General features: G+C 49.4%; 1 protein-coding gene across 3 annotated transcripts in view; it reads right to left on the reverse strand.

The window, feature by feature from the left end:
• The window catches only part of CROCC2 (ciliary rootlet coiled-coil, rootletin family member 2), a 139662-nt gene extending 112736 nt beyond the window's left edge, over positions 1–26926 (reverse strand). For all 3 annotated transcript variants that reach the window (XM_039486945.1, XM_039486946.1, XM_039486944.1), the window contains exons 1-3: positions 26495–26926; positions 10877–11027; positions 9898–10043 (exon numbers count right to left, since the gene is read on the reverse strand). In XM_039486945.1, the coding sequence (XP_039342879.1) occupies positions 9898–10043; positions 10877–11027; positions 26495–26548 (351 nt within the window). In that variant the 5' untranslated portion in view covers positions 26549–26926. The remainder of the gene's footprint in view (positions 1–9897; positions 10044–10876; positions 11028–26494) is intronic.
• Positions 26927–27737: the final 811 nt, after the last annotated feature.

The following is a 27737-nucleotide window of genomic DNA, read 5'->3' on the forward strand; positions in this document are numbered from 1 at the left end:
TATTATTATTATTGTAACACCCAGGGCCCCCAGTGCAAGGTGCTCTACAAGCAAGGAACAAAAAGACAGACCCTGTCCCAAAAAGCTGACAAGTTAAGTATGTCTAAGGCTATGTCTATGGTGGCACTTTTGTCAGTAAAACTTATGTAGCTCAGGGGTGTGAAAAAACACCCCCCTGACTGACCTAAGTTTCATCAACAGAAGCACTGATGTGGACAGCACTATGTTGGTGGGAGACACTCTCCTGCCCACAGAGCTACCGCCGCTTGTTGAGGGTGATTTAATTATGCCAGTGGTACAGCTGTGCCATTGTAAGGTCTCTAGTGTAGACATAGCCTAAGAAACAACACGTGGCTACAGCTAGATGAACAGATGGAGGAGCAGAAGGACACAATCCTGGTTTAGTAGAACATAGCCACACACTCATCTTTAAATTTGTTTTCATATTGCTGCAGGTCCCCTTGAATATCAGTGTATGTGTCTTCCCAGCTGTGCGGTACAGATCTGATCTCGTCTGCGTGCAGTGTACTTTGCAGTGCTGAGTCTGACTCACAAGGCACAGTAACCCAATTATAAGGTTCTCTTGGCTTCTATATCCACTGAACCTTGTTATAAACATCCTCTCTCCTTTGATGACACTATCCTCCACATGCCAGGAGGATTCCTGCCTCACCCCAGGGACCAGGCTCCCATATCGACGGAAATATTTACAGTATTAGCACACAAGGTGATGGGAATGAAGCATTTTTGCCTTCTGTGAATTTGGATTTGATCTGTTGGTGGTGGATGTTGAGAGAAGCCCCACAACTTCTTGATATTCACATAGAACACCATGAGTTAGCTGGGGTTCTGGCAGAGTTGGGGTGGAGAATTGGGCCCTTTATATGTGATGCTGGCAGACCAGGTGCCAGCTCATGCCAAGGTCCCCCTGTTTCAGTCGGACACTGACAAATACTGAGCTGGAATCAGTCTGGCTCAGCTGAGTGTTGGTATGGTTAAAACAGGGGCTAGAATGAAAAGAATGTGTTTAGTATTTAGACTTTATGGACTGGTGGTGAATGACTGCATGCATTCATTTCACTTCTAGCATCTGTATCCTGTGTTATAAGGTAATATTTGAGTGTTTGCACTGTAAGTCTCTGTGACTGTGTAAATCACCAGACAGGAGAGAGCCACTAATGAGTGTAAAGTGCTGGTCTCCAACAGAAGGTGTTACGTCCTGGCAGAGAACAAAGGCCCATCGACATCACACAGACTAGAGTGGAGCATTAAAGAGGACAAAAGCCTTTGTTCTTTACTCTCCCTCCAACCATGAAGATGAGTCTTGCAAGTGAATTCCTCCCACCAGCTGAGTTTGCAGCTCAAAGCAGAAGTGAGTAAGGGCACAGGCTACATGTAACTGTTGAGAGTGGGGGCCACAATTTAAAGTTTTTTGGAGAAGAGCATGTGACCACCCCACGTGTTGACTCAGGGTGCAGGAACCTTTCAGCCCCACCTCTCTGGCCCAGAGCAGCCAATCCTGCCGGATCCCAGGGAGCTGGGGCCTCAGGAGCAGGGAGCACATACCTCTGGGCCAGCCCCAGCCCTGGGTGGAGAGGACTCACAGCAACAAAGCTTCTCCCCGGAGCTCCCATACCCTCGGGGACATCTCAGCAGGGGGAGGGGTGTGGGCAATGCCCCTAATTGAAGCTGAGCAGAGGGAACCTGCTTCCGGTGCCTTCCCCAGTGACCTCACCCCCTGCACCCAGCCCAGGGCTGCCATGCTCTCAGCGCCAGGGTTACCTGCCACTTTGGCTATTGCCGCCTCCCCAGCCGGGCTCTAGCAGGCAGCTGCACAGAGGCAGCAACCCAGAGCAGCCACCCTCATCCTGCAGGAAAAGCAGCTCTGTCCCGCCCTCTCCGCTCCCTGCCTGGGTGCAGCTGCCAGGGAGAGGAGCCAAGTGAGCTGGAAACGTGCCGGGAGGGGGGCAGCGTGAGAAGCACAGAGCCTCCCTTCCTCCCAGCAGGCTGAGCATAACAAACCCTGCAAAGGCAGCTCAGTGCTTGTAGAAATTGCGGGGGGTGGGGGGGGGAGAGGGCTACATGCCCCTGCATGCCCTCCCGCATCACCTTTGGGTAAGGGAATAAATCCCCCTAACAAAGAGGAACTGTATCTTTATGCTGCTTGGACTCTGGGGGAAGAATTACTCGGCATAAGCAAAAGATCCAAAGTGGATCAGCCCTAAAGGACATATAGAGCTTGGTTATTATAGAAGTGTCTGTTACTTTTTGAAACTTCAGACTGGAACTCATTTGTGTGTGTGCCTGCTTTAACCTTGTAAATAACTCTATTTCCTTTTCCTAGTTCATAAATCTGTAGATAGTTTATTACAGGACTGGCTACAAGTGTTGTCTTTGGTGTGAGATCTGAAGTGCAATTGACCAGGGTAAGTGACCGGTGCTTTGGGACTGGGAGTAACCTGAATATTAGAACATAAGAACGGCCATACTGGGTCAGACCAAAGGTCCATCTAGCCCAGTAGCCTGTCTTCTGACAGTGGCAATGCCAGGTGCCCCAGCGGGAATGAACAGAACAGGTAAACATCAATTAATCCCCGCCCTGTCGCTTATTCCCAGCTTCGGGCAAACAGAGGCTAGGGACATCATCCCTGCCCATCCTGGCTAATAGCCATTGATGGACCTATCCTCCATGAATTTATCTAGTTCTTTTTTGAACCCTGTTATAGTCTTGGCCTTCACATCATCCTCTGGCAAGGAGTTCCACGGGTTGATTGTGCACTGTGTGAAGAAATATTTCCTTTTGTTTGTTTTAAACCTGTTGCCAATTAATTTCATTTGGTGACCCCTAGTTTTTGTGTTATGGGGAGTAAATAACACTTCCTTACTTATTTTCTCCCACCAGACATGATCTGATAGACCTCAATCATATCCCCCCTTAGCTGTCTCTTTTCCAAGCTGAAAAGTCCCAGTCTTATTAATCTCTCCTCATACAGAAGCCGTTCCATACCCCTAATCATTTTTATTGCCCTTTTCTGAACCTTTTCCAATTCCAATATATCTTTTTTGAGATGAGGCGACCACATCTGCACACAGTATTCAAGATGTAGACATACCATGGATTTATATAGAGGCAATATGATATTTTCTGTCTTATTATCTATCCCTTTCTTAATGATGCCCAACATTCTATTTGCTTTTTTGACTGCTGCTGCACATTGAGTGGATGTTTACTTTGCATTTATCAACACTGAATTTCATCTGCCATTTTGTTGCCCAGTCACCCAGTTTTGAGAGATCCTTTTGTAGCTCTTCACAGTCTGCCTGGGACTGAACTATCTTGAGTAGTTTTGCATCATCTGCAAATTTTACCACCTCACTGTTTACCCCTTTTTCCAGATCATTTATGAATATGTTGAACAGGACTGGTCCCAGTACAGATCCCTGGGGGACACCACTATTTACCTCTCTCCATTCTGAAGACTGACCTTTTATTCCTACCCTTTGTTTCCTATCTTTTAACCAGTTAACAATCCATGAGAGCACCTTCCCGCTTATCCTTATTGCTCTGATCCTGGGTATAAGGGACCTAATACCACCTGGGTGGCTAGACAGATTGGAGTGCCCAAGAGAACTGTCTGTCACTCTATGTTAAGGCTGCTATAGTGCCTGAGGAGTTTCTACATGATAATTGGTTGGTGAAATTTAAGCACAGAACTCAGCGCCAATTTGGGGTTTGTGCCCTGTTCTTGAGGCTGGCACTCGTGGTCTTAAGTTGCTGACTCCTTGAGATTCATGGAGAACACTGTGAGTTAGCAGGGCTATTGGCAGAGCTGGGGCAGGAGAATTGGGCCTGTTATAAATAATCTTTTTAAAATTCTTGCTTAAAGATTTATGTGCCGTGCTAATGAAAACAAGGGGCTGATCACACTAGCTGGAGACAGGCATAATGCAGGCAGGCACTCTGCTAGCTGCTCCCACACACTACTCTGCCAATGATTCTCCACCCAGAGGTGGAATGCCTCTCCTGATGGAGGCATAGGTCTCCACATGGCTTGGCTAATACACCTCAGTGCTAAGAAGTGACAGGGAAGATGTGCTTGACTTCTGTGCTAGACTAACACAAGGGATCAGACAGTTTCATCAGCCTCACCCATAGGGGACACACAGCCCTCAGGCCAATGATGATAACCCAGTGGTACTGAATGGGTCTAACTGCCCAGACAATGTCTCCCCTCCCCCTGGGGGGCATTCTTCTAGATCGGGCTTGCTGGGTGCTTTGTTTCAGGCATCAGGAAACTTCACACCTGGGATATGAATAGGGTGACCATATGTCCTGTTTTGGCTGGGATGGTTTAACCTCTGTCCTGGACATCATAATTTTTGGGGGGAAACTGGGCTTTTGTCCCATTTGCTCTTGCAACTGATGACTTGTGGTGGCAGCGCTGCAGCCAGCAGCAGTGCAGAAGTAAGGGTGGCAATACGGCAGTGCAGAAGTAAGAGGGGGGCATGGTATTGACACCCTTACTTCTGTGTTGCTGCTGGCAGTGGCACTGCCTTTTCAGAGCTGGGCAGCTGGAGAGCGGCAGCTGCTGTCCAGGAACCCAGAGGTGCCAGAGCTATGAACTGCCAAGCCTAGAGATGCTGGGGCTCAGCCCTGGCAAGCCCCAGCAAAAATTAAGGACTACTCACATGGTGGGGCTCGGGCGAGTGGTGACACCAGGTGGCTCATATTCTCTCAATGCAGAGAGGTGAGGAGAGGGCAGGGTAGGAGGGAAATAGGAGCAGAGTGGGCCAGAGAGAAGGACAGAGAGGAGGGGATGAGATAAAATAGGAGGGAGAAGGATGGAGGCAGAAGGATCTATATTTACTCCCAGTGTCCTGTTTTCAGTTTAGGGAATTATCGTCCACTCTAGGTACAAAACAAAGAACTATTAAGCAACACTATAACTGAGCCCAGACAGGCGTGGGGGTTGCGGGGTGGGGATTTCTTAACAAGCATGTCCTTTGGGAGAGACAGACTGACACCCAGATGGATCTGGGCTCTGCTAGGAGAAGGTGAGTTGGTTCTGTTCTGGTCCTGTGATTGAAGAGGGAAGCCAATCGAGCTTGGAGTGAAGCACAAGGCTAGATGAAACTAAATGTGCATGTAGGCTGGTCGCTATTCAGTGCTTTGCTCCCGCTGCTAAATCACACACTTTGTTGTGAGAAGACTATGGTAATGCAAGAGCCCAAGTCCCAGTTGGCCCTGCAGTGGGATAAGCCACTGGTCCTACTCACAAGGTGGTGCAGCTGCTTCCTGGTCTCAGAGTGGGAGAATCATGAGATCACACCCTAGACAGGTAAGGGCAAGAAGCCGAACACCTGAGGTGATGCCCTCAGAGAGAGCAGAAAGGGGACAGAGGTGCAGCTAACCCCATAACCATGACAGTACCGCTGAATTACTATTGAGTATGTGTATTATCAGTCCAGCTGAGATCCATCCTCACTGTGCCTACACATCGGGAGAGAGTCTCTGCCCTACACATCTGTCAGCCTCAATAGACAAGACAGAACAGAAGGAGTCTCATTCCCATTGTACCAGTGGGGAGCTGAGACCCGGAGAGATAACGTGATTTGCCAAAGGTCAAACAGGGAGTCCATGGCTGGGAATTGAACTCAAGCCTGCTGGCTCCTTGTCCAGAGCCTCAAGTACAAGCTTGTCCCTTGGGCGGCCTGGGCTTTCCCTGAGCTGTTAGCGATTGCCTGTCAATTCAATAACACTGAGTTCCTGTAGGACAGACTCTGCCCCTTATAGATTCTAGGACTGGAAGGGACCTCGAGAGGTCATCAAGTCCAGTCCCCTGCCCTCATGGCAGGACCAAATACTGTCTAGACCATCCCTGATAGACATTTATCTAACCTACTCTTAAATATCTCCAGAGATGGAGATTCCACAACCTCCCTAGGCAATTTATTCCAGTGTTTAACCACCCTGACAGTTAGGAACTTTTTCCTAATGTCCAACCTAAACCTCCCTTGCTCCAGTTTAAGCCCATTGCTTCTTGTTCTATCCTTAGAGGCTAAGGTGAACAAGTTTTCTCCCTCCTCCTGATGATACTCTTTTAGATACCTGAAAACTGCTATCATGTCCCCTCTCAGTCTTCTCTTTTCCATACTAAACAAACCCAATTCTTTCAGCCTTCCTTCATAGGTCATGTTCTCAAGACCTTTAATCATTCTTGTTGCTCTTCTCTGGACCCGCTCCAATTTCTCCACATCTTTCTTGAAATGCGGTGCCCAGAACTAGACACAATACTCCAGTTGAGGCCTAACCAGCGCAGAGTAGAGCGGAAGAATGACTTCTCCTGTCTTGCTCACAACACACCTGTTAATGCATCCCAGAATCACGTTTGCTTTTTTTGCAACAGCATCACACTGTTGACTCATATTTAGCTTGTGGTCCACTATAACCCCTAGATCCCTTTCTGCCGTACTCCTTCCTAGACAGTCTCTTCCCATTTTGTATGTGTGAAACTGATTTTTCCTTCCTAAGTGGAGCACTTTGCATTTGTCTTTGTTAAACTTCATCCTGTTTACCTCACAGCATTTCTCCAATTTGTCCAGATCATTTTGAATTATGACCCTGTCCTCCAAAGCAGTTGCAATTCCTCCCAGTTTGGTATCATCTGCTAACTTAATAAGCATAATTTCTATGCCAATATCTAAGTCGTTGATGAAGATATTGAACAGAGCCGGTCCCAAAACAGACCCCTGTGGAACCCCACTTGTTATACCTTTCCAGCAGGATTGGGAACAATTAATAACTACTCTCTGAGTATGGTTATCCAGCCAGTTATGCACCTACCTTATAGTAGCCCCATCTAAATTGTATTTGCCTAGTTTATTGATAAGAATATCATGCAAGACCGTATCAAATGCCTTTCAGGACAGCTGGACCATGAACGTTCCAGGGAGGCAGATAGATACAGAGGCTAGAACAGCGGAGTTGGATGCTTCGCTCCCATAGGCTCCTCTGAAGATCCCAATCAGAGCGTGCTGGCCATGTCCCAGTGTAAGGTAATCTGCACGTGAGACTAGTAGCTCTGCAGCAGCAGCCAAGGAGCTGTGACCCAAAGAGCGAATAGAAAAAAGGTCTCCAGCACCTCCCTTCCTGACACCTTCTCTCCCTTGGCAACATCCTCACCAGCTCCATCTCCACAGACAGCCACCAGCAGAGCCTAGCACAATGGGGAAGGTCATGGGTCTGTTTGAGTAGCTGTTCAGAGGGGACGTCTTGAGGCCAGGCCAGCAGCTCTATGTCTAACACACCAGGTTTGTGGAGGAAAGTAATAGGAATTATTTGGAGTTACAATTATTTCTGCTCTTCTTGGTGGGGACCTTTGTCTAGTGAAGAATGTCACAGCACACTGAGAGCAGGGAGCACAGCACAGAGCGTCTCCTCCTGGGGAGGGGCAGGATAGCTCTGCACAGGGCCAGCTGGACCTTCGGGCACCAGAGGGTGGCCAACAGCTATTGTCCCTCCTGCTTCGGCATGCCTGAGGAGACATCAGTGGGCCATGCTTGGAAGCAGCAATCCCCAACCTTTGCACATCACTATGTGGTTCCCGGAAGTCCCCAAAACTCTCCCCTTTGTGATGGGGGGGGGCGGGAGGGAGAGAGAGAGAGGCCTTTGCTGCTGTGGAACATGGCTAGATGCTTTCCAACAAAGCTGCTCTTCCTTTCCATCTCTTACCCCCACACTCCCCTCCTTGATTTGGGAACAGATGGAGATCTGGTTCAGAGACTCTCACTTGTATGGAAAATGCAGGTTTGCTGTTGCAGATCCACATGTGTCTCTCTCCTTCCCTGAGCCTGTGCCTGGGGGACAATGAAAGGTGTGTAGCCCTCAGGAACAGCCTGGCCTGGTTTAGTCCCAGCACACTGAATAAACCAGTGCCTGGCAACGGGAGGAGTGTGTGGCCAGATGAGCACATGACAGTGCACCACTCACATATTAGTGACCTGGGGCTTTGGGGCAACATGGGTCCCCCGTGGACCATGGGAACCAGAGCTATGGAATCTGTGATGAACCCACTACGGGGCACTTTTCTGTGTCTGCCCCCTGCTAAAATGCCCACTCCACTCAGCTGCAGCAAAGAGAGACAGAGGCATGGAGAGCAGGTCCCAGGAACACCATGGGAATGCCCCTCTCTCCTCCCTGGGTGGTCTTGGGGAGCATTCTGCTGAGTAGAGGCCCTGCCCCTGCAGTTAACAGTGGGGAGGAGACAGCTCTGACGGTGGGTAATTGCATAAAGGGCCTTTTGAAAAGGAGAGCTCACAGAGGTCTTGCTCCAATGTTCTCAAAGCCCAGGCCTTGCCAAGGAAATGCCAGGCTGTGGGAGTTAGGAGAACCAATTGCCAGAGTGAATTAAGTGGCTCACAAGCCCCAAAGGGCACTGAGAGCTCCTAAACAGCAAGCATGTAATCCCATTTTTTGAGGATCCAAGATGCTACTAGTTGGAGAGCAGCTTGAGGCAGAGTTACTGGGTGAAGTTCTCTGGCCTGTGCTATGCAGGAGCTAGGATGAGCTGACCACAATGGTCCCTTCTGGCCTAAAGTTCTACCATTCTGTGAATGTCAGTGCTGAGATCTTGGATAAAAGGCCACTCCTGCTGATTGTCTTATTCTGATTGCACTTCCAGAACAGCAGTAGCCACCAAAAGCCCTAAAAATCACTCCCTGATCTATCCAATAGTTTTTCCCATCTTCACCAGTAGCTGTACTTGCTGCCTCTGCAGGGAGGAGTGACTGCCTCTATGACTCTCAGGGTTACAGAATACCCTTCTGCCAGGATAAGGGAGATGATACATTTCCTTGCAGAGCTAGAAAGACTAGTCTCAGGAAATCAGGTAAGTGCACAGATTTTTGTCCCGAGTTTTTCCTCCCCTGTGCTAGCTGCAGGTACAGTTACTGTGCCAAGCCAGTCTGAGAGCCGGGTGCCTACATCCATGGACATAAACTGACTGATCATCACGCACTGAAAGAACTGGGGAGAAATCATCCTGCCGGAGGCTCCACAGGAGGTGTGGTCAATGGGTAGTTTAAATGTAAGAGCTGGGTGTGACCAGGGCCGCCCAGAGGATTCCGGGGGCCTGGGGTCTTCGGCAGCGGGGGGCCCTTCCGTTCCGGGACCCGCCGCCGAAGTGCCCCGAAGACCCGCGGCGGGGGCCCACCGCCGCCGAATTACCGCCGAAGCGGGACCTGCCGCTGAAGTGCAGCCCGGTCTTCAGCGGTAATTCGGCGGTGGGGGGCCCCCGCCGCGGGTCTTCAGGGCACTTCGGCGGCGGGTCCCGGAAGGGAAGGGCCCCCCCGCCGCCGAATTACCGCCGAAGACCGAGCTGAACTCGGCAGCGGGTCCCGCTCTGTCTTCGGCGGTAATTTGCCAGCGGGAGGTCCTTCCGCCCGGGAGCGGAAGGACCCCCCGCCGGTGAAGACCGGGAGCAGAAGAAGCTCCTGCGCCTGGCCGCGCAAGAGTTTTCCGGGCCCCCCGGAGCAAGTGAAGGACCCCGCTCCAGGGGCCCCGAAAAACTCTGGTTGGGGGCCCTGTGGGGTTCGGGGCCTGGGGCAAATTGCCCCTCTTGCCCCCCCCTCTGGGCGGCCCTGGGTGTGACCTTTGGCTGTTGTGCATCAGTGTAGCTCCACTGGCTTCTGATTCACACCAGTTCACAATCTGCCTCAATGTTATGCGTACCCACAATGAATTCCACACCTCCCTCCTATTTGTCTCTCAGTGGCTGCCCATCAGCACTCATGAAATGCCATATAAAGATGGGGCATCCACCCCAGAAACCAGCTGGCCAGCCGCAGAGATTGTTCCACACCCAAAGGGATTCAGATGGATTTAAGCCAAGCACTCACCCTCTCACTGATGGCATGGTGCTTACTTGCCAGCTCATCCTTCTCTGCCCGGGTCTGTGCCAGCAGGTCCTCAAGGCGTGAGAGCTCCTTCTGCAGCATACGGTTTTCTTCTTGCATATTGAGTGAAGAGCTTGTTTCCCACAGAGCTGGAAGGAACAAGAAATGTGGATTAGTAGTGTGAGAAGGTCCCAACCAAGCAGGCCACGTGGAGAGCTAGCTGTGGCATCAGCCTTCGAGGCAGGAAGAATGACCTTGTGGTTAAGCTACTGAACTGGGAATCAGAAGATCTGGGGTCATTGTCCAGCTCTGCCACAGAATTCATGCCCGCCCTTGGGTGAGTTATTTAATCTCCCTGTGCCTCAGTTTCTCTTCTGTAAAATGGGAATAATCCTTCCTTTGTCTATTTAGATTGCAAACTCTTTGAAGCAGGAACTAGATGTACAGCACCTACATCAGTGGGGCTCTGATCTCACCTGGGGGCCCCTACATGCGACAGTATATACATATTACAATGGTGATTGATACCTGCTCCCTTTTTACTGTTTGCTGTCACTCTCCTGTGTACAATGTTGCTGACAATCAGGTACAAAGTTGATCCTGTGACTCTCCCAGCCCTGCAGCAAACCACCTAAAAACACTTCCCTCGTTTTTTCCACACACTCAGAATAAACTGGCTGGTTACTCTAACCTGGGATAGTGAGAGTTGAATTCAGTTAAATTATTTAACATTTAAAGCATTTCTCTGCAGGATCCAAGGGGCAGGTTTGGATCATTTAAAAATTATTTTTTTATTATTATTCCAGCTAGCTGAATGGACCCCTTAACAATCTCTCCTACTCCACCAGCCCCATTGCTCACTCAATCCATTCCCCACTGCAATGCTGACTTCCCTGTATGCCTTCTCAGAGCTAAGACGGATGCTTCTTGGGCACCCCATGGCCCCTCCCCTGGCCCAGAAGAGCTCATGCCCATCCTGTACCTTGGGATGACTCTTCTGTCAGGCTCTCAGTGATGATCTGCCGAATCCTGGCTGGAACTGGGGTGGGCGTGGCTCGGTCCCCTTCTCCCCGCACAGTCAATGTCTTATCCTCCTTGCTGGCTTCTGGGCTCAGGACCGTGTCCTCTAGTTTCTGCAACATAGGTGGATATTACCCTTTGGCTGGTTCCTGGTCAGGCAATCATTCACACTGAGTAGACATTAACCAAACCAGAGTGCAGGGGGCTGGCAGAGCCCATCACACTGTCAATGGATGCTAGCATACCCTGGCTGAGAAACACGCATACTCCATCACACACCCTCAGCAGTCCACATAGGCAGCTCTTTAGCGGGGGCTACAATTTCGGGGTGACTCCAGCCAAGCTGCTCCCTTCCATTGCAGGTCTGCCCCTTTAAGGGGGCCTTTGCCTTACACTGCCAGGAGCAGCAGCAGCAGAGGCCATGAACCTTTGCAATTCTGGCATGGCACAGCCACCCCCCTGGCCCAGGACAACTCTGGAGAGGAGGAGATCTCCTTTAGAGGCACTCATTCCCCTGCAGCAATGGCCATCAGAGGCTGAAGGCTCTAACGGGTGTAACACTGGCCCAGATTCCTCTCTCCCATAGATACACACCCTTTATTCCACCTGGAACTGGAGGGGTCTGTGATCACTGGCCCAGCAAAGGATTTCTAGTCGAAGCAAGTCGCACGATATCAGAGCCTAAAGCTCAATTGAAGTGATGCTGCCCAGCGAAGGGGCCGAGTGTTGTGCATACAGCGGCAATGTAAAAGGGCTGGGCAGGACAGGGAAGGCAGGGGACCCCAATGCTGCACTGGCAAAAGCGCTGCTGCATGACTACCTAGTCCCTCCATCCTGTCAGCAGTAAGGCCTACGAGATTGTTTCTGCCATCCTCCTGCTGAGATCAGTGGGGTGACCTGTTTACATCAAGACGGTGCATTTCGGACACCACCCTGGGCTGGGGGAGGGTGTAGCTGCACTGTCCCAGGGAGCGCTCTGGGAGCACCCCTATACCACTGTGGTTTGGGTCATCTGTTACAGCCTGTAATGGGGCGCCTGCCCCACACTGGGTTCTAAGGGGTTAATAGAGCCCTAGGGAGGCTGCGTAAGAGGCAGCCAAATAGAGAAGGGCTGAGAGGAGTAGTCAATCAGGGCCTGGCAGGCCCATATAAGAAGAGCGGCAGGGGAGAGCACCCTCAGTAGCTGCCTGGAGTTTGAGAAGGAAATATCAGGCTCCTAGCAGGCAGAAGGAGTGCCAGCACCCTGGACAAAGCAGTGCTACTAGCAGTGACTGAGGGAGCAGGGAGCTAAAGACTGCTCCTGGGTGGCTGCAGGGACTTGCAGGCTGAGGCCCTGAGGCAAGAACAAAAAGGGTGCTGGGGGGCCATTGGGAGGTGGCCCAGAGAAATTATCTGAGGAGTTGGAGTGGATGTAGCAAGTGGCGGTCATCTACAGGGTCCCTGTGTCAGGGCCTGGAGTAGTGGGAGGGCCCAGGTCCCCCCATCTCACCCTGCCAGGGAGGAAGTGGCCAGACAATTGGCTGCTGTTGCCACTGAGGGAAATGGCTGGGCAGCAGACTGCAGTTCCCCTGGAATGGGGGAGAACAGAGCATGACAGGGCCAGAGGGCTGTGTCACGAAGAGGATGCCATGGTCCTTGGAGCGACATGGGTGCTGCAGCAGAGGTATGGCAGTGAGACACCACCATAAGAGGGCACACTGGCTGGCAGAGCTAATTCCCAGGACAGCCAGCAGGAGGCACTAGTGTGGTGAGTCTCACCCCATCACATACCCCTTTTCAGGGTGAAGCTCGCTTCTCACCATACCTTCATCCAGCAGCACTGGCAGGCCAATGTTGGGGCAGCCCATGGTTCCACCTACTGAGCTGCTCCCCTAAAGGGAGCATCTGGTGCACAACCCCCAGCAGGCGGGTTGTGCACATAGCTGGTGGCTATAATGCAGCCACACCAGGGGAAGCCTTGCTCCCCAGTCCATTGTAGCAAGGGCTAATCATAGGCTAGCCCTGAGTGAGATCCTCAAGGTGAACAAGGCCAGAATCAAGCCCAGCCTGAGGAACATGTAGCTAAGGGCCATATGTTTAAAGGTGTTTAGGTGTCTAAAGTGGAAATAGGCACCTGGTGGGATATCAAAAGTGCCTAAAGCACTTGAAGGAGACTACTAGGTGTCTGCCTCTTTAGGTGCCAAAAATGCCTTTAAAAATCTGGCCCTTATTAGCATGATAAGTGTCACACTTGACTCCACATCACCTCAGACCTGTGAGCTCCTCCCACGCACCCCACTCTTGATAGTGTACGTGCAGGGTGTTGGGAGCCTCAGACCATGTCTACTCTACAGTGGTGTAGTTACGGCGCTGCAGCTGTGCTGTTGTAGCAGCGTAGCGTAGATGCTTCCTGCATCGATGGAAGGGGTTTTTCCGTTGATGTAGTCAATACACCTCTCCAAGAGGCAGTAGTTAAGTCAACAGAAGAAACCTTCCATTGACCTTGCTGTGTATACATTGGGGTGTTAGGCCAACCTAACTACGGTGCTCAGGGCGCAAAATTTTTCACGGCCTTGAGCAAAGTAGCTGGGTCAATCTAATTTTTAAGTGTAGACCAGGCCTCAACCCTTTTCTTCACTGTTACCCTGAGGTAAAAAACACACCTTGGTTAACTAATGCATGTGAGCCATCCTGAGGGAAAAAGCTCAGTGAAGACCATGCCCTTTAGTTGTACCATGAGGTAAAATAGGCAAGGTCAACCCCAGACAAAGGTATAGGTATAGTATAGGACTCAGTGGTAAAACTGAAAGGCCTGGTTTTCACTGTGTTTTCCCTTATGCTAGCTCCCACCATTAGTTACCCGGAGGTAAAAAAAATACTAGAGCTGGTTGGGAATCTTCCAACAAAAACTGATTAATGCTGATTAATCAAAACGAAACTTTTGGCAGGAAATGGTCAGTTTTAACAAATTTTTCTGCTCTCAAAAGGGTTTGGGGTTTTTTTTTGGGGGGGGGGGGTTGGAATTGTTAAAATAGTTCGTGACATGTTCAAAATGGAAAATTCCAGTTTTCCTGTTCAAAATGCATGTTTGTTACAAAATTTAAGGTAATTATAGTAAAAAAAAAGTTTTTAATTTAAAAATGTCAAAAATCAAAATGAAACATTTCTAAATTATTAAAGCAAAATATTTTGACTGAGCCAAACCAACTTTTAACAGATTTTCAAGTCACAACATTTTTCAAGACTTCTATTTTTTGTACTGATTTGGGATGGGAAATTATTTTGATATCTTGACATTTCTGCAGGGCAGAAAAACCCTGTCTGAGGTTGAACTTGCCTGGTTTACTCCACAGTAAAACTACAATGCCTGGTCTTCACTGTGTTTTTTTACCGTAGGACAGCTCAAACACCTTAGGGCAGGTCTACACTAAGGGCGGGGGTCGAACTAGGGTATGCAAGTTCAGCTACGTGAATAGCGTAGCTGAACTCGAAGTACCCTAGTTCGAACTACTTACCCGTCCAGACGCCGCGGGATTGAAGTCCGCGGCTCCAAGGTCGACTCCGCCACCGCCGTTTGCAGTGGTGGAGTACCGGAGTCGACCGGAGCGCGCGGGGAGTTCGAACTATCGCGTCCAGATTAGACGTGATAGTTCGAACTCCGAGAAGTCGAACTCACCGCGTAGACCCGGCGGGTAAGTGTAGACTAGCCCTTAGTTACCCTGAGGTAAAATAAACCTTTTGGAGCAGTGAAGACTAGGCCTCAGAGCCGCTCAGCGCAGAGGACTATGGATTGTTCAAGACCACAATCTGCCTCTACCGGTGGTGGTGGTGCTGGACCATCATGGAAAGACTTGCAGAATTAAGGCCTATATATTAAACATGGGAAATTTGGACAGTTTTATAAACATTAAAGGGTAGTTAACGTTGTGCCTCTGCTCGGATTCCTTTTCTCAGCAAAGCAAGACAGACTGTCAGAGTCTCAGGCTCCTGAGGAGATTCATGAGGCATTCCTGTTTCCAATTCAAGAGATGCTATAGCATTGAAGAATTGGGAAGTCCACCCTTCTCATGACATACCATTTATTTCCAGACTTGGTGGTTCTTGAAATCTTACAAAAAGTGGAAACACAGACCAATTGCTAAGGAGGAGTACAAAGGAATAGCACAAGCATGGAGAGAAAATCAGAAAGACTTAGGCACAAAGTGAGTTACACCTCCAAGGGACATGAAAGGCAATGGGGAGAGGTTCATTAAATACATTAGGAGCAAGAGAAAGATGAAGGAAAATGTATGTCCTCTACTTAGCGGGAAAGGAGACCTAATAACTGATGACTTCAAGAAAGTGGAGGTGTTTAATGCCTATTTTGCTTCAGTCTTCCTAAAAAGATTAATGGTGACCAGATTCTCAGCACAATTAATATTAATGACAAGGGGGAATGAATGTAAGCCCAAATAGGGAGAGAACAGGTTACAGAATATTTAGATTAATTAGATGTATTAAAGCCAGCAGGGCCTGATGAAATTCATCCTAGGGTACTGAAGGAGCTAACTGAAACCATTTTGGAACCATTAGCAATTATCTTTGAAAACTCATGGAGGATGTGTGAGGTCACAGAGGATTGAAGAAGGGCCAACATAGTACCTATAATTTCAATACATGGAAAGATACTAGAACAAATTATTAAACAATCCATTTGGAAGCACCCAGAGTATAACAGTTATAAGGAACAGCCAGAATGGATTTGTCAAAAACAAATCATGCCAAACCAACCTCATTTCCTTCTTTGATAGTATTACTGACCGGATGGATGGATGGAAGGAGGAAACATAATATATCTTGATTTTAATAAGGCTTTTGACACAGTCCTACATGACATTCTCATAAGCAAACGAGGGAAATGTGGTCTAGATTAAATTACTATAAAGTGGGTGCACAACTGGCTGAAAGACTGTACCCAAAGAGCAGTTATCAATGGTTTGCTGTCAAATTGGGAGGATATATTCAGTGGGATCCCACAGGGGTCAGTTCTTGGTCTAGTACAATTCAACATTTTCATTAATGACTTGGATAATGGAGCAGACTGTAACCTTATAAAATCTGCAGAAGACACCAAGATGGGAGGGGTTGCAAGCACTTTGGAGGACAGAATTAGAATTCAAAACAACCGTGACAAATTGGAGAATTGGTCTGAATTTCGACAAGATGAAATAAATAAAGATAAGTGGCAAAGTACTACACTTAGTAAGGAAAAATCTAATGCACAATTACAAAATGGCGAACTATTTGTCTAGGTGGTTAGTACTGCTGAGAAAGCTCTGTGTTGGTTATCATGGATCACAAATCAAAAATGACTTAATGTGATGCAGTAACAAAAAAGGCTAATATTCTGGGGTGTGTTAACAGGAGTGTTACATGGAAGGTAATTGTCACACTCTACTTGGCACTAGTGAGATTGCAGATGGAGTACTGTGTCCAGCTGTGGGCCCCACACCTTAGGAAAGATGAGGACAAACTAGAAAGAGTCCAGAGGACAGCATCAAAAGTATAAAAGCTTCAGAAAACCTGACCTATGAGGAAAGGTTAAATCATGGATCGGCAACCTTTGGCATGCCACTTGCCAGGATAAGCACCCTGGTGGGCTGAGCCCGTTTGTTTACCTACCGTATCCACAGGTTTGACCGATCGCGGCTCCCACTGGCCGCAGTTCACCGTCCCAGGCCAATGGGGGCAGCGGGAAGCGGCACGGGCTGAGGAATGTGCTGGCCGCTGCTTCCCGCCGCCCCCATTGGCTTGGAGTGGTGAACCGCGGCCAGCAGGAGCCGTGATCGGCTGAACCTACAGACGCAGCAGATAAAGAAACCGGCCCAGCCCGCCAGGGTGCTTACCGTGGCAAGTCGCATGGCAAACATTGCCGATCCCTGGGTTAAATAATCAGGCCATGTTTAGTCTTGAGAAAAGAAGACTAAGGGGGGGAACTGATAACAATCTTCAAGCATATGAAGGGCTGTTACAAAGAGGATTGTGATCAACTGTTCTCTATACCCAATTAAGGCAGGACCAGAAGTAATGGGCTTAATCTGCAGCCAGGGAAATTTAGGTTCGATACCAGGAAAAACTTTCTAACTATACAGGTGGTTATGCTCTGGAACATGCTTCCAAGGGAGGTTGTGGAATTCTCATCACTGGAGGTTTTTAAGAAAGCCTGGGCTACACTAGCGGGAGGGTTTGAACTAAGATATGCAACTTCAGCTATGCTATTCACATTCCTGAAGTAAAAGTATCTTAGTTTGACTTACCTGGCTGTCCTCACCGCGGCTCCCTCATCGACTCCGCTTACTCCTCCTGCTGAGGAGGAGTACGGGCATCGATTTGGGGATCGATTTATCACATCTAGATAAGACGCGATAAATCAATCCCCGATACATCGAACACTATCCAGCGGGTAGTATAGACGTACCCTTGGTCTGGGTTTACATGATCCTGCCTCAGCGCAGTGGGCTGGATTTGATGACTTCTCAGGGTCCTTTCCAGCCCTACATTTCTATGATTCTATTACAGACTGGAACATACAATGATCACTGGTCCATGGAGCAGCAGAACTATTCTGACCCAGGCCTAGGACTTAGCATAGTGAGTCACAGACCTCAGGCCAGTATAATATTTTTAGCCTTATAATTCATACCATGAGAGCAGGTAGGGGACTGGGAAGGTGATAAGGAAGAGGACAGATGAGTGAGAAGACTCCTTGGGCTGATGTCAGCAGAGCACTCTGCTTAGAGCAATGGGTGTGATTATAAAGGACAACCAATTATAGCAGAGTCACCAAAGAGATTTCCCAAACCAGCTATGTTTGATTCAATGCATATTTCAGACAGAAAGCTCAGTTATTCTGGACACGTTCTGCTGATTTACAGTGCTCCGCATGCAGAAGGAGGGCAAAATACATTGCAGGTAGACAGACACAAGTACCACAAAGTTTGCTCCTTACAAAATACCTCTTCAGAAGTTGTAAATCTCTTCCTTCCATTGCAACAGGCAAGAATTGTATGTTTGTAATGGGAAACTGACAGTAACAATTCCCTAGTTTGTGTTGAGCTCAACAAACAGGTGCTAAGGCCACTTTCTACTCTGTTACTTTGGTGTAAAACCAGAGTGACTCTGCTGGAGTCAACTCAGGATTTACACTCAAGTTTCCAAGAGCAGAATCTTGTACTTTAAAGATACCTCCCTACTGTCTTCCAATGCCTTAAAAACTGTACCAGCAGATGTGATCACAGAGGGAATTTTATAGTTACAGGATATTATAAAACAACCAGTACTGCTCCAGTGACACTCCTGGGCCTGCACGTAGCCCAGGGAGAAGTGAAGGCCTTGTACTAATGCACAAGGCTGAGCTAAAAATGGCTGTCACAAGCAGAAGACTTTTCAGGGCTGAAGTGGCAGGAAAAGGAGGCCTCCAATGAGGCCCCCATCAAGCCCCAGAATTGCTAAGTAGACCTCTGTGCTGTTAAAGGCTACTAACCCAGCAGCAATGGACAGGGGCATGCTCCTGTGTAGATGAACTATGAGATTGCCCATGCTGCCCATTAGAGTTGCCAGTTTTGGTAGGATGTATTCCTGGAGGTCTTGTCACATGACAATCTTTAATTAAAGATTAATCTTTAATTCCTGGAGACTCCATGGAGCATTGGCAACTCTAGCTGCCCTGCTCCTGGACACCACCCCATAGGATCCCCTTCTCTGCACCTTCATGAAAGCACAGTAATAGAATCATAGAATCTCAGGGTTGGAAGAGACCTCAGGAGGTCATCTAGTCCAACCCCCTGCTCAAAGCAGGACCAAACCCCAACTAAATCATCCCAGCCAAGGCTTTGTCAAGCTAGGCCTTAAAAACCTCTAAGAATGGAGATTCCACCCCCTCCCTAGGTAACCCATTCCAGTGCTTCACCACTCTCCTAGTGAAATAGTGTTTCCTAATATCCAACCTAGACCTCCCCCACTGCAACTTGAGACCATTGCTCCTTGTTCTGTCATCTGCCACCACTGAGAACAGCCTAATTCCATCCTCTTTGGAACCCCCCTTCAGGTAGTTAAAGGCTGCTATCTAATCCCCCCTCACACTTCTCTTCTGCAGACTAAATAACCCCAGTTCCTTCAGCCTCTCCTCGTAAGTCAGTCCCACGACTCTGTGGAGTAAAGTTTGCCCAATGGCATTTGCTGGTATGGCCATTTCTCTTGTTGACACTGAGCTTAGGCCACCAGACTTATCTCACTCATACTGGTTGAACTGAACCGTGATCCAAAGGGATCCCCATTTCTACCTGTGACCCAGCCCTCAGAGCAGTCCTCCTGCCCCATTCAACAGCAACCTGTGACTGAGAAGGGCTCGAGAATTGCTACAAAATGAGAGAAAACCTCCCCAACGCGGAAATGCCAGCTAGTCTAGATTCCAAAGACAGGAAGGACCATTGTGATAATCTAGTCTGACCTCTTGTATAACACAGGCCAGAGACCTGCCCTACAATAATTCCTAGATCAGATCTTTTAGAAAAACATCCAGTCTTGAATTAAAACTTGCCAGTGATGGAGAATCCACCATGACCCTTGGTAAGTTGTTCAATGGCGAATTACTGTCACTGTTAAAAATGTACAACTTATTTCCAGTCTGAATTTGTCTAGCTTCCGCTTCCAGCCCCTGGATCCTGTTATACCTTTGTCTGCTAGACTGAAGATCACATTATTAAATATTTGTTCCCCATGTAGATACTTATAGGCTGTGATCACCCCTTAATAGTCTCTTTGTTAAGCCAAATAGATAGACCTCAGGAACTCAATCACTACGAGGCAGGTTTTCTAATCCTTTAATCATTCTTGTGGCTCTTCTCTGACCTCTCTCCAATTTATCAACATCCTTCTTGACTTGTGGACACCAGAACTGGACACAGTGTTCCAGCACCAGTCACCCCAGTGTCAAATATAGAGGTAAAATAACCTCTGCTCTGGCTTGCAATTCTCCTGTTTATGGAGCCCAGGATCCTATTAGCCCATTTGGCCACAGCTTTGCACTGAGACTCATGGTCAGCTGACTATCCACCCCCCACAAATATAAATCTCTGCTAAAGCAGGGTATGAAACTAGCAACTGCACCCTCTAGAGGCTGAAATGGAAGCAGGCCAAAGGCCCCCAGAATAGTTCAAGCACTTCATTCATCTCTCATCACCAGCAGCTGCTTGTTCTAATAGCTAGGGACCCACACAACATGAGGGGAACCAGACTGACTAAGGCCTCAGTTCTGGAAACACTTAAGCACATGCCTAACCTTTTACTCATGGAAATAGCCCCTAGGAGTCATGGAGGCTGCTCAGATGAGTCAAGCTCTGCACATGCTTCAGTGTTTGCAGGATCAGGGCCTGGCTGGCTGTTCGAGGGAAACAGTTAAACTGACTCTAAAATTTCTCTGCCAAAGGCATGTAGCAACCAAACTGTGATCTAGAGAGATAAATATGGGGTTTCCCCCCTAATCTCCTATAGTTCTGGGGCCCCGAGGCATCGTCAGTAACAACAGCAGGTAAAAAATGTGCAGAGAGCAGTGTGATTTTTAGGCTCATGGTGTCCCTTTAACAACAATCCCATCCCTCCTCAACTCACTCCTAGCTGTTCTGGGGTTTCCCCTTTAACACACACATGCCACATCGTAGCAAGGAAACTGCAAGACACACAAAAACTTGAGTCATTTATAACTTTCAGGCCACCTCTTAGCTCCAGAACTGATGCAAACACTTTGGCACCGGCTGGGTAATGGGTTCCAGCTGGAGCCTGGAGGCTGCTGCAGTACAGTGAATGGGGGGACCCAAGGAGACAGGGATTCCCATTGGTGCCAGGGATATCAACACAGCTGGGGCAACTGGAGAAGGAGCAGCCCTGGGTGCAGTATCTGAATGGTGCTGTTTCTGCCTGACGCTGCCTTTTCCCTTCTGCCAGGGTGAATCACAGAAGGAGAGAGAAGGACAAAAACTAGCAGCTTGAGAATCACAGACTCATAGAATCATAAAATATTAGGGTTGGAAGAGACCTCAGGAGGTCATCTAGTCCAATCCTCTGCTCAAAACAGGACCAACCCCAACTAAATCATCACAGCCAGGGCTTTGTCAAGCCAGGCCTTAAAAACCTCTAAGGATGGTGATTCCACCACCTCCCTAGGTAACCCATTCCAGTGCTTCACCACCCTCCTAGTGAAATAGTGTTTCCTAATATCCAACCTAGACTTCCCCCACTGCAACTTGAGACCATTACTCCTTTTTCTGTCATATGCCACTGCTGAGAACAGTCAAGTTCTATCCTCTATGGAACCCTCTGTTCAGGTAGTTGAAGGCTGCTACCAAATCCCCCTCACTCTTCTCTTCTCCAGACTAAATAACCCCAGTTCCCTCAGCCTCTCCTTGTAAGTCATGTGCCCCAGCCCCCTAATCAATTTCATTGCCCTCCACTAGACTCTCTCCAATTTGTCCACATCCCTTCTGTAGTGAGGGGACCAAAACTGGACGCAATACTCCAGGTGTGGCCTCACCTGTGCAGAATAGATGGGAATAATCACTTCCCTCGATCTGCTGGCAATGCTCCTACTAATGCAGCCCAATGTGCCTTTGGCCTTCTTGGCAACAAGGGCACACTGCTAACTCATATCCAGTTTCTCATCCACTGTAATCCCCAGGTCCTTTTCTGCAGAACTGCTGCTTAGCCGGTTGGTCCCCAGCCTGCAGCGGTGCATGGGATTCTTCCTTCCTAAGTGTAGGACTCCGCACTTGTCCTTGTTCAACCTCATCAGATTTCTTTTGGCTCAATCTTCCAATTTGCCTAGGTCATTCTGGACCCTATCCCTACCCTCCAGTGTATCTACCTCTCCCCCCAGCTTGGTGTCATCTGCGAACTTGCTGAGGGTGCAATTCATCCCGTCATCCAGATAATTAATAAAGATGTTGAACAAAACCAGCACCAGGACCGACCCCTGTGACACTCTGCTTGATACTGGCTGCCAACTAGACATCGAGCCATTGATCACTACCCGTTGAGCCCGACAATCTAGCCAGCTTTCTATCCACCTTATAGTCCATTCATCCAATCCAGGGATCGGCAACCTTTGGCACACGGCTCGCCAAGGTAAGCACCTGACAGCCAGGCCATTTGTTTACCTGCCATGTTCGCAGGTTCAACCGAGCACACCTCACGCTGGCTGCGGTTCGCCGCTACAGGCCAATGGGAGTGGCGGGAAGCGGTGGCCAGCACATCCTGCAGCCCGCACCACTTCCCGCAGCCCCCATTGGCCTGGGATGGCAAACGGCAGCCAGTGGGAGCCGCGATCGGCCAAACCTGTGGATGCAGCAGGTAAACAAACCGGCCCACCTGCCAGGGTGCTTACCCTGGCGAGCCGCATGCCAAAGGTTGCCGATCCCTGATCCAGTCCATACTTTTTTAACTTGCTGGCAAGAATACCGTGGGAGACGGTATCAAAAGCTTTGCTAAAGTCAAGATATATCACGTCCACTGCTTTCCCCATATCCACAGAGCCAGTTATCTCATCATCGAAGGCAATCAGATTGGTCAGGCATTATTTGCCTTTGGTGAATCCATGTTGACTGTTCCTGATCACCTTCCTCTCCTCCAAGTGCTTCAAAATGGATTCCTTGATCCCATCTTCTTCGCACAGCCAGGAAACGAGGCCCTGATGGTGGATGTGTCCTGTGCTGAGCTGATGCTGCACTTCTTTCAGCCAACAGGGCCAAGGGCAAGTGAGGTCATTTTCAAACTATCATTGCCATTGCGCTTAAAGCAGGCTGGAATACAGGGACCCTCACTTACATGAAGGGGGTTTGCTGTGGTAGGGAAAGATGTCAGTGTCCTAAATCAGCAGTGCAGGGTAGCAAATGCTCAGCCCCATCCTGCCAGGAGCTGAGCACTTTCTGGGAGACTGATCTCACTGCCAGCTGAGGTTGCTTAGCACTTAGCAGCTTACAGGACTGGACCCTCTGCATCACAAAGCCCCAGTTGTACCTACTTCCTCTCCTAGGTGGTTGTAAAGAGTTAAGTATGACCACAAACTGCCTCAGCCTGCAGGGATGATGCCTCCTCCTCTCAGCTATCCATGACTTCTTTACCTCTAGCTTGGCTACTGCAATGGGCTTAGCCTGGCTTTACCCACCAAAGCCCCCCAGAAAGTCGGCTTTGGGCACAATGCAACCCTTCTCCTTTTGAATGAGGCAGGCAGCTTGCCTGATTCCACTCTTTTCGCCTGGCTGCCAAAGAGACTCCCAAATGAAAGTCTAAGGGCTGGCCACCAGTTTCAAGGTCCTAAATGGCTGTGGCCCCTAAAAGACTGACTCTCCATCGCCTAGGTGCTGTCCAACCTTTGCTCATCCAGGATGCAGGATCTAAGCATCCAGGGGTCAAGGTGATGGCTTTCAGAAGCAGGGACTTCTCAGTAGTGAGCCCAAGAATTTACTCCCAGCAGGAAATTGTCTTAACTTGAACTTTGGCCACTTTTTGATAGAGTTTCATCTCTTTACCCTGGCTTTCAAATTCAAGCCTCAGCTGACTGGCCAAGTCATTCCCTTTTCTACAGGCCAGATTCACTCAAGGGTGTGAACTGACATCCCAGAATTTACAGCCCCAGAGTCCAAAGAGACCTAAATTCCCCCCACTGTTAAAAAGACCCAGCTGCCTAGAACACAAGGATCATCAGGAGTTTCAGGAACAGGGGGATGTTTTATTTAAAAAGACAATATAAAGATCAGGATTTGAGGGGAATGTTGCCCGTGGTTTAGTCTCTTGCAGGACTCCTGCATATTGCTTTGGTGATCCTAGGGAGTTTCAGTGCTCTAAAGAGGTCTGACCAGCAGCAGCGTGAGCGGGGCATTGCTGTGCTATTGACAACGGGTGATAGAATCATAACACTGATAACCATGTGAAAACAACAGAGGGACAGAGCTGACACTGAGTGGAGGACAGAGCAATCCATTGGAGCGAGATGAAACTGCCTAACTTCCTACTGTATTTTCCACTGCATGCATCTGATGAAGTGGGCTGTAGCCCATGAAAGCTTATGCACAAATAAATTTGTTAGTCTCTAAGGTGCCACAAGTACTCCTGTTCTTTTTGAGGATACAGACTAACACAGCTGCTACTCTGAAACCTGCCTAAGGACAGTGACACCTTGTACCGAGGGAGTGTTACATTCTTAGGGGGCAGCACAATCAGAGTCCTGCAAATCTATCTGCTAATATCAACCCCTTGCTAGCATGGGTTCCTACTGACTTCAGTAGGGCTCTAGGCAGGCACAGCAGCCTGAGCCAGCACACATATTAGCAGTCAGGGCCACAGCCAGCAACACAAGAATAAGATTCTTCTGCATCTCTTAGTGCAGGTAGTGGAGCTTCTATTTCAAAGCCTCTGAGATTGGTTCCAGGATTTCAAAGACATTGCAGCTTGTCCGTTAAAATGCAGAGCGCAGGCTGGCAGTGCTGATGGTCATAAGAGCCTCATACAATTGTTTCATTTTTAACCATATTTATTCAGTTTTAAATCAGTTACTGGGAACAACCTGGCCCTTGACTGATCCGCAAAATTTTGTGATGCATCCCAGTGATCAGCTCTCCCTGGCAGGGGCAGATTAGCAGCATCCAGCCAAAGGTGTGAGCCCCAAGACAAGCAGAGAAATTAGCTCAACATTCCCTTCAGTTCTGTGGCAGAATTTTAGCCACCCCAGCACATCACTGCCCTGCTCACCCTTAGAGCCTAAACCTCAGCGGGTGCTCCCAACTCCTCTTGAATCCTGTTGCCTCCTGAGCATCTTTTCCTTTCCTCCTCCTGAGATCTTACTGCCCTCTAGTGGCCTTTGGATGTGATGACTGCTCTAAAAAACATCCACCTCCCCAATTCTGCAGCTTTCAGTTATTTCAACGTAAATCTCGGTGTCCATTATACTGATATTTTATTTCTTAGGCTTTGTCTACACTGGAACCTGAACAACAAAAACACCCCTCCGAACATCAAAAGTCTTGTCGATGAAAAATTCTGGTATGAACAGCGCTTTGTCAACAGGAGCTCTCTCCTGCCGACAAAGCTACCGCCGCTCATTGGGGGGTAGAAGTTTTTTTGTCAGTGGGAGAGCTCTCTCCTGCCGACAAACAGCGGCTACACTGCACGCCTTTTAGTGGCACAGCTTTAGTTGCACAGCTGTGTCACTAAAAGGTGTGTAATGTAGACATAGCCTCACTCTGCATGCCATAATCCAAACATTTATGCAGAAAGCATTCAAAGGGCTTGCAGGGGAATGTAAGCAAAGTTTCAGTGCAGCACCAGAGACATGCATGAATTATCAGATAAGCATCTGCATTTATTTAGCTTACACCACATCCATTTTGGCACCTGGGCCACTAGGCACCACCATCCCAGCATCTGCTCTCAAGCCAAACATACTTGATGTAACACCAGGTCCTGTATTTGCAGCCAAAACCATTTAACATGACCCACAACCCACCTGAGCAAGTCAACGTAGGTTGGTACTAGTAACAGCAGCTTGAATATGTGCAAGTCAACGTAGGTGGTACTAGTGACAGCAGCATCTATGCAACAGACAGCACTAAACATGACAAGGGGTCCAACATGTAGGTCTACTGGCCACAGGCAATGGGCTGCAGGGGAAGACAGGCCTGAGCTCTTAGCTGTCTGAGGAGCTGCTGTGGCTCAGACTCTTCTCCCTACCTGTGCCCATGCAGGCGAATTTTGCCAAGTGTCTGTTCGGAGTGCCCATCTGCCAATCTACAGCAAGTGGGAGGAGGGATATTTCAGATCAGACTGAGCAAGACTCACCAAAACACACAGGAAATTCTCCTTTAATGGCCTCAAAAGGAGCACAAAATGAGGTTCTCCCTCTAGGTAAGTGAGAGTTGGTGAGTCTCCATCTCCTCAGCTGGGGAAAGTCAAACCTTCTTTTGGCTCCCTTTCCTGTTGAGGGCCCCAGGGCCCCACACAAGGCATTATGTGGCACCTTAAACCAAAGTTAGGTGGAAGAGATGCCCAAACCATGCAGCAGAGCCACAGCCTTATATTGTTCCACCCCTCTCCCCCACAGCCCTCTCACTATCAATACTCCTCACTCCAGCCCAGTGTTATTGACATTAAATTCATTTTATTTTCTGCTGTCCTAAATTGGTAAATGTTTGCTGTGTTACTCCTAGAGTGTCCTCACAGCCTGTCTCTTTTGGCAAAGGAGTGCTATGCTCTCAATAACAGCTCAGCTGAGAGCAACAGCTGGGATTGGGGGTGGGGGGAAGAGATTGATTTAACTTTTCACCCCATCTCCTGATCTTTGCAGTACTTTGGGATATGAGGTTGATTTAACTCTCCCTCCCCAGCCCAGTCTTTGCAGTTGGGGAGAGAAGTGGGGAATAGAAAGATTTAACTCTTTTTCCCCCCCTGCCTAGCTCTGATCTTTGTAGGGGGGAGGGGCGGGGGATTGTCTTGCTTTAACCCTTTCCTCCTCCCCACACTGGTCTCTGCAATGGGGGCGGGGGTCAGAGTAGAGGTCGGGGAGCCACACACTGACCTGGATCGCAGCCTCCAGCCTCAGTCCTGGCTTCTTGTCAGCCCACTCACTCATCGCTCAAAGTCGGAGTCTAACTCAAACGCATGCCGGGCTTTCTAACCTCTGTACAGCAACTCCTAATGCAACACAGAGGGCATGGCTCGGAGTGGCCGATGGGAGCGGCGGGGTCTCAGGCTTGTGGAAATGGGGAGAAGGACGGTCTCGAGGAGATGATGGATCTCAGACCTGGGGGAGGTGGTAGAGAGGTCTCAGGCCCAGAGGACGGGGGTCCTGGGTGGATGGAGGATGTCACAGATCTGGGGTCCTGGGGGCCACAGGCCTGAGAACAGGGGTCCCGGGGGAAGGCGGGTGTCCCAGGCCCGGAGGATCGGGCTCCGGGAGGGGGGGGAAGGGAGGCTCAAGCCAGGCGCCCCCGCTGGTCGCTACTCGGGATCCGCGGTTGTATCTCCCTGGAGCGGAGCGGAAGCGGCAAGCCCCGGCCGTGGTTGCTGTGGAAACCGGGACGCCGAGGCCCAGAGTTGCCATGGAAATAGAACGCGGGCCCGGGGTTGCCGTAGGGACCAAAGGACGCGGCGCGGCCCGGCCCGGGCTGTCTCCTGGAGACTCGGGGACCGGCGGGGGCGGGGGGGGGGAAGAAGTAGATCAGGGGTCGGCAACGTTTAGCACGCGGCTGGCCAAGGTAAGCACCCTGGCAGGCGGGGCAGGTTTGTTTATCTGCCACGTCCGGAGGTTAGGCCAATCGCAGCTCCCACTGGCGGCCAGCACTTCCCACAGCCCCCATTGGCCTGGAGCGGCGAACCGCGGCCAGTGGGAGCAGCGATCCGCCAAACTTGCAGACGCGCCGGCAGGTAAACAAAGGGGCCGGCCCGCCAGGGTGCTTACCTTGGCGAGCCGCGTGCCAAAGGTTGCCAATCCCTGCCCTACACAGCAATTAAACAGCCCCTTAGCCCAAGCCCCTCAAGGCCAAACTGGCCCCGGCCCAGCCGTGGGTGTCTAATTACCATGTAGAAAAACCCTAAATATAGGCCAGAGATGCTCCTTTATCACATTCACTCTCCACATATTTGTCAGAAATCCAAGAGGATCCCTATAAACCTGAGTAGGTGGAATCCTAACTTCTGTTCCTCTGCGAGTGAGAGAATAACTGGCTTGGATCAGACATAGGCTCTGCTTGGTAGCTTTGCCTCTCAGCAGCACACAAGTGCCAACTGCTATAGACGCCTCCTCTTCAGTCGATTCTTCG

Source organism: Mauremys reevesii, linkage group 9 (assembly GCF_016161935.1).
Source record: "Mauremys reevesii isolate NIE-2019 linkage group 9, ASM1616193v1, whole genome shotgun sequence".
Classification (NCBI taxonomy): domain Eukaryota; kingdom Metazoa; phylum Chordata; order Testudines; family Geoemydidae; genus Mauremys; species Mauremys reevesii.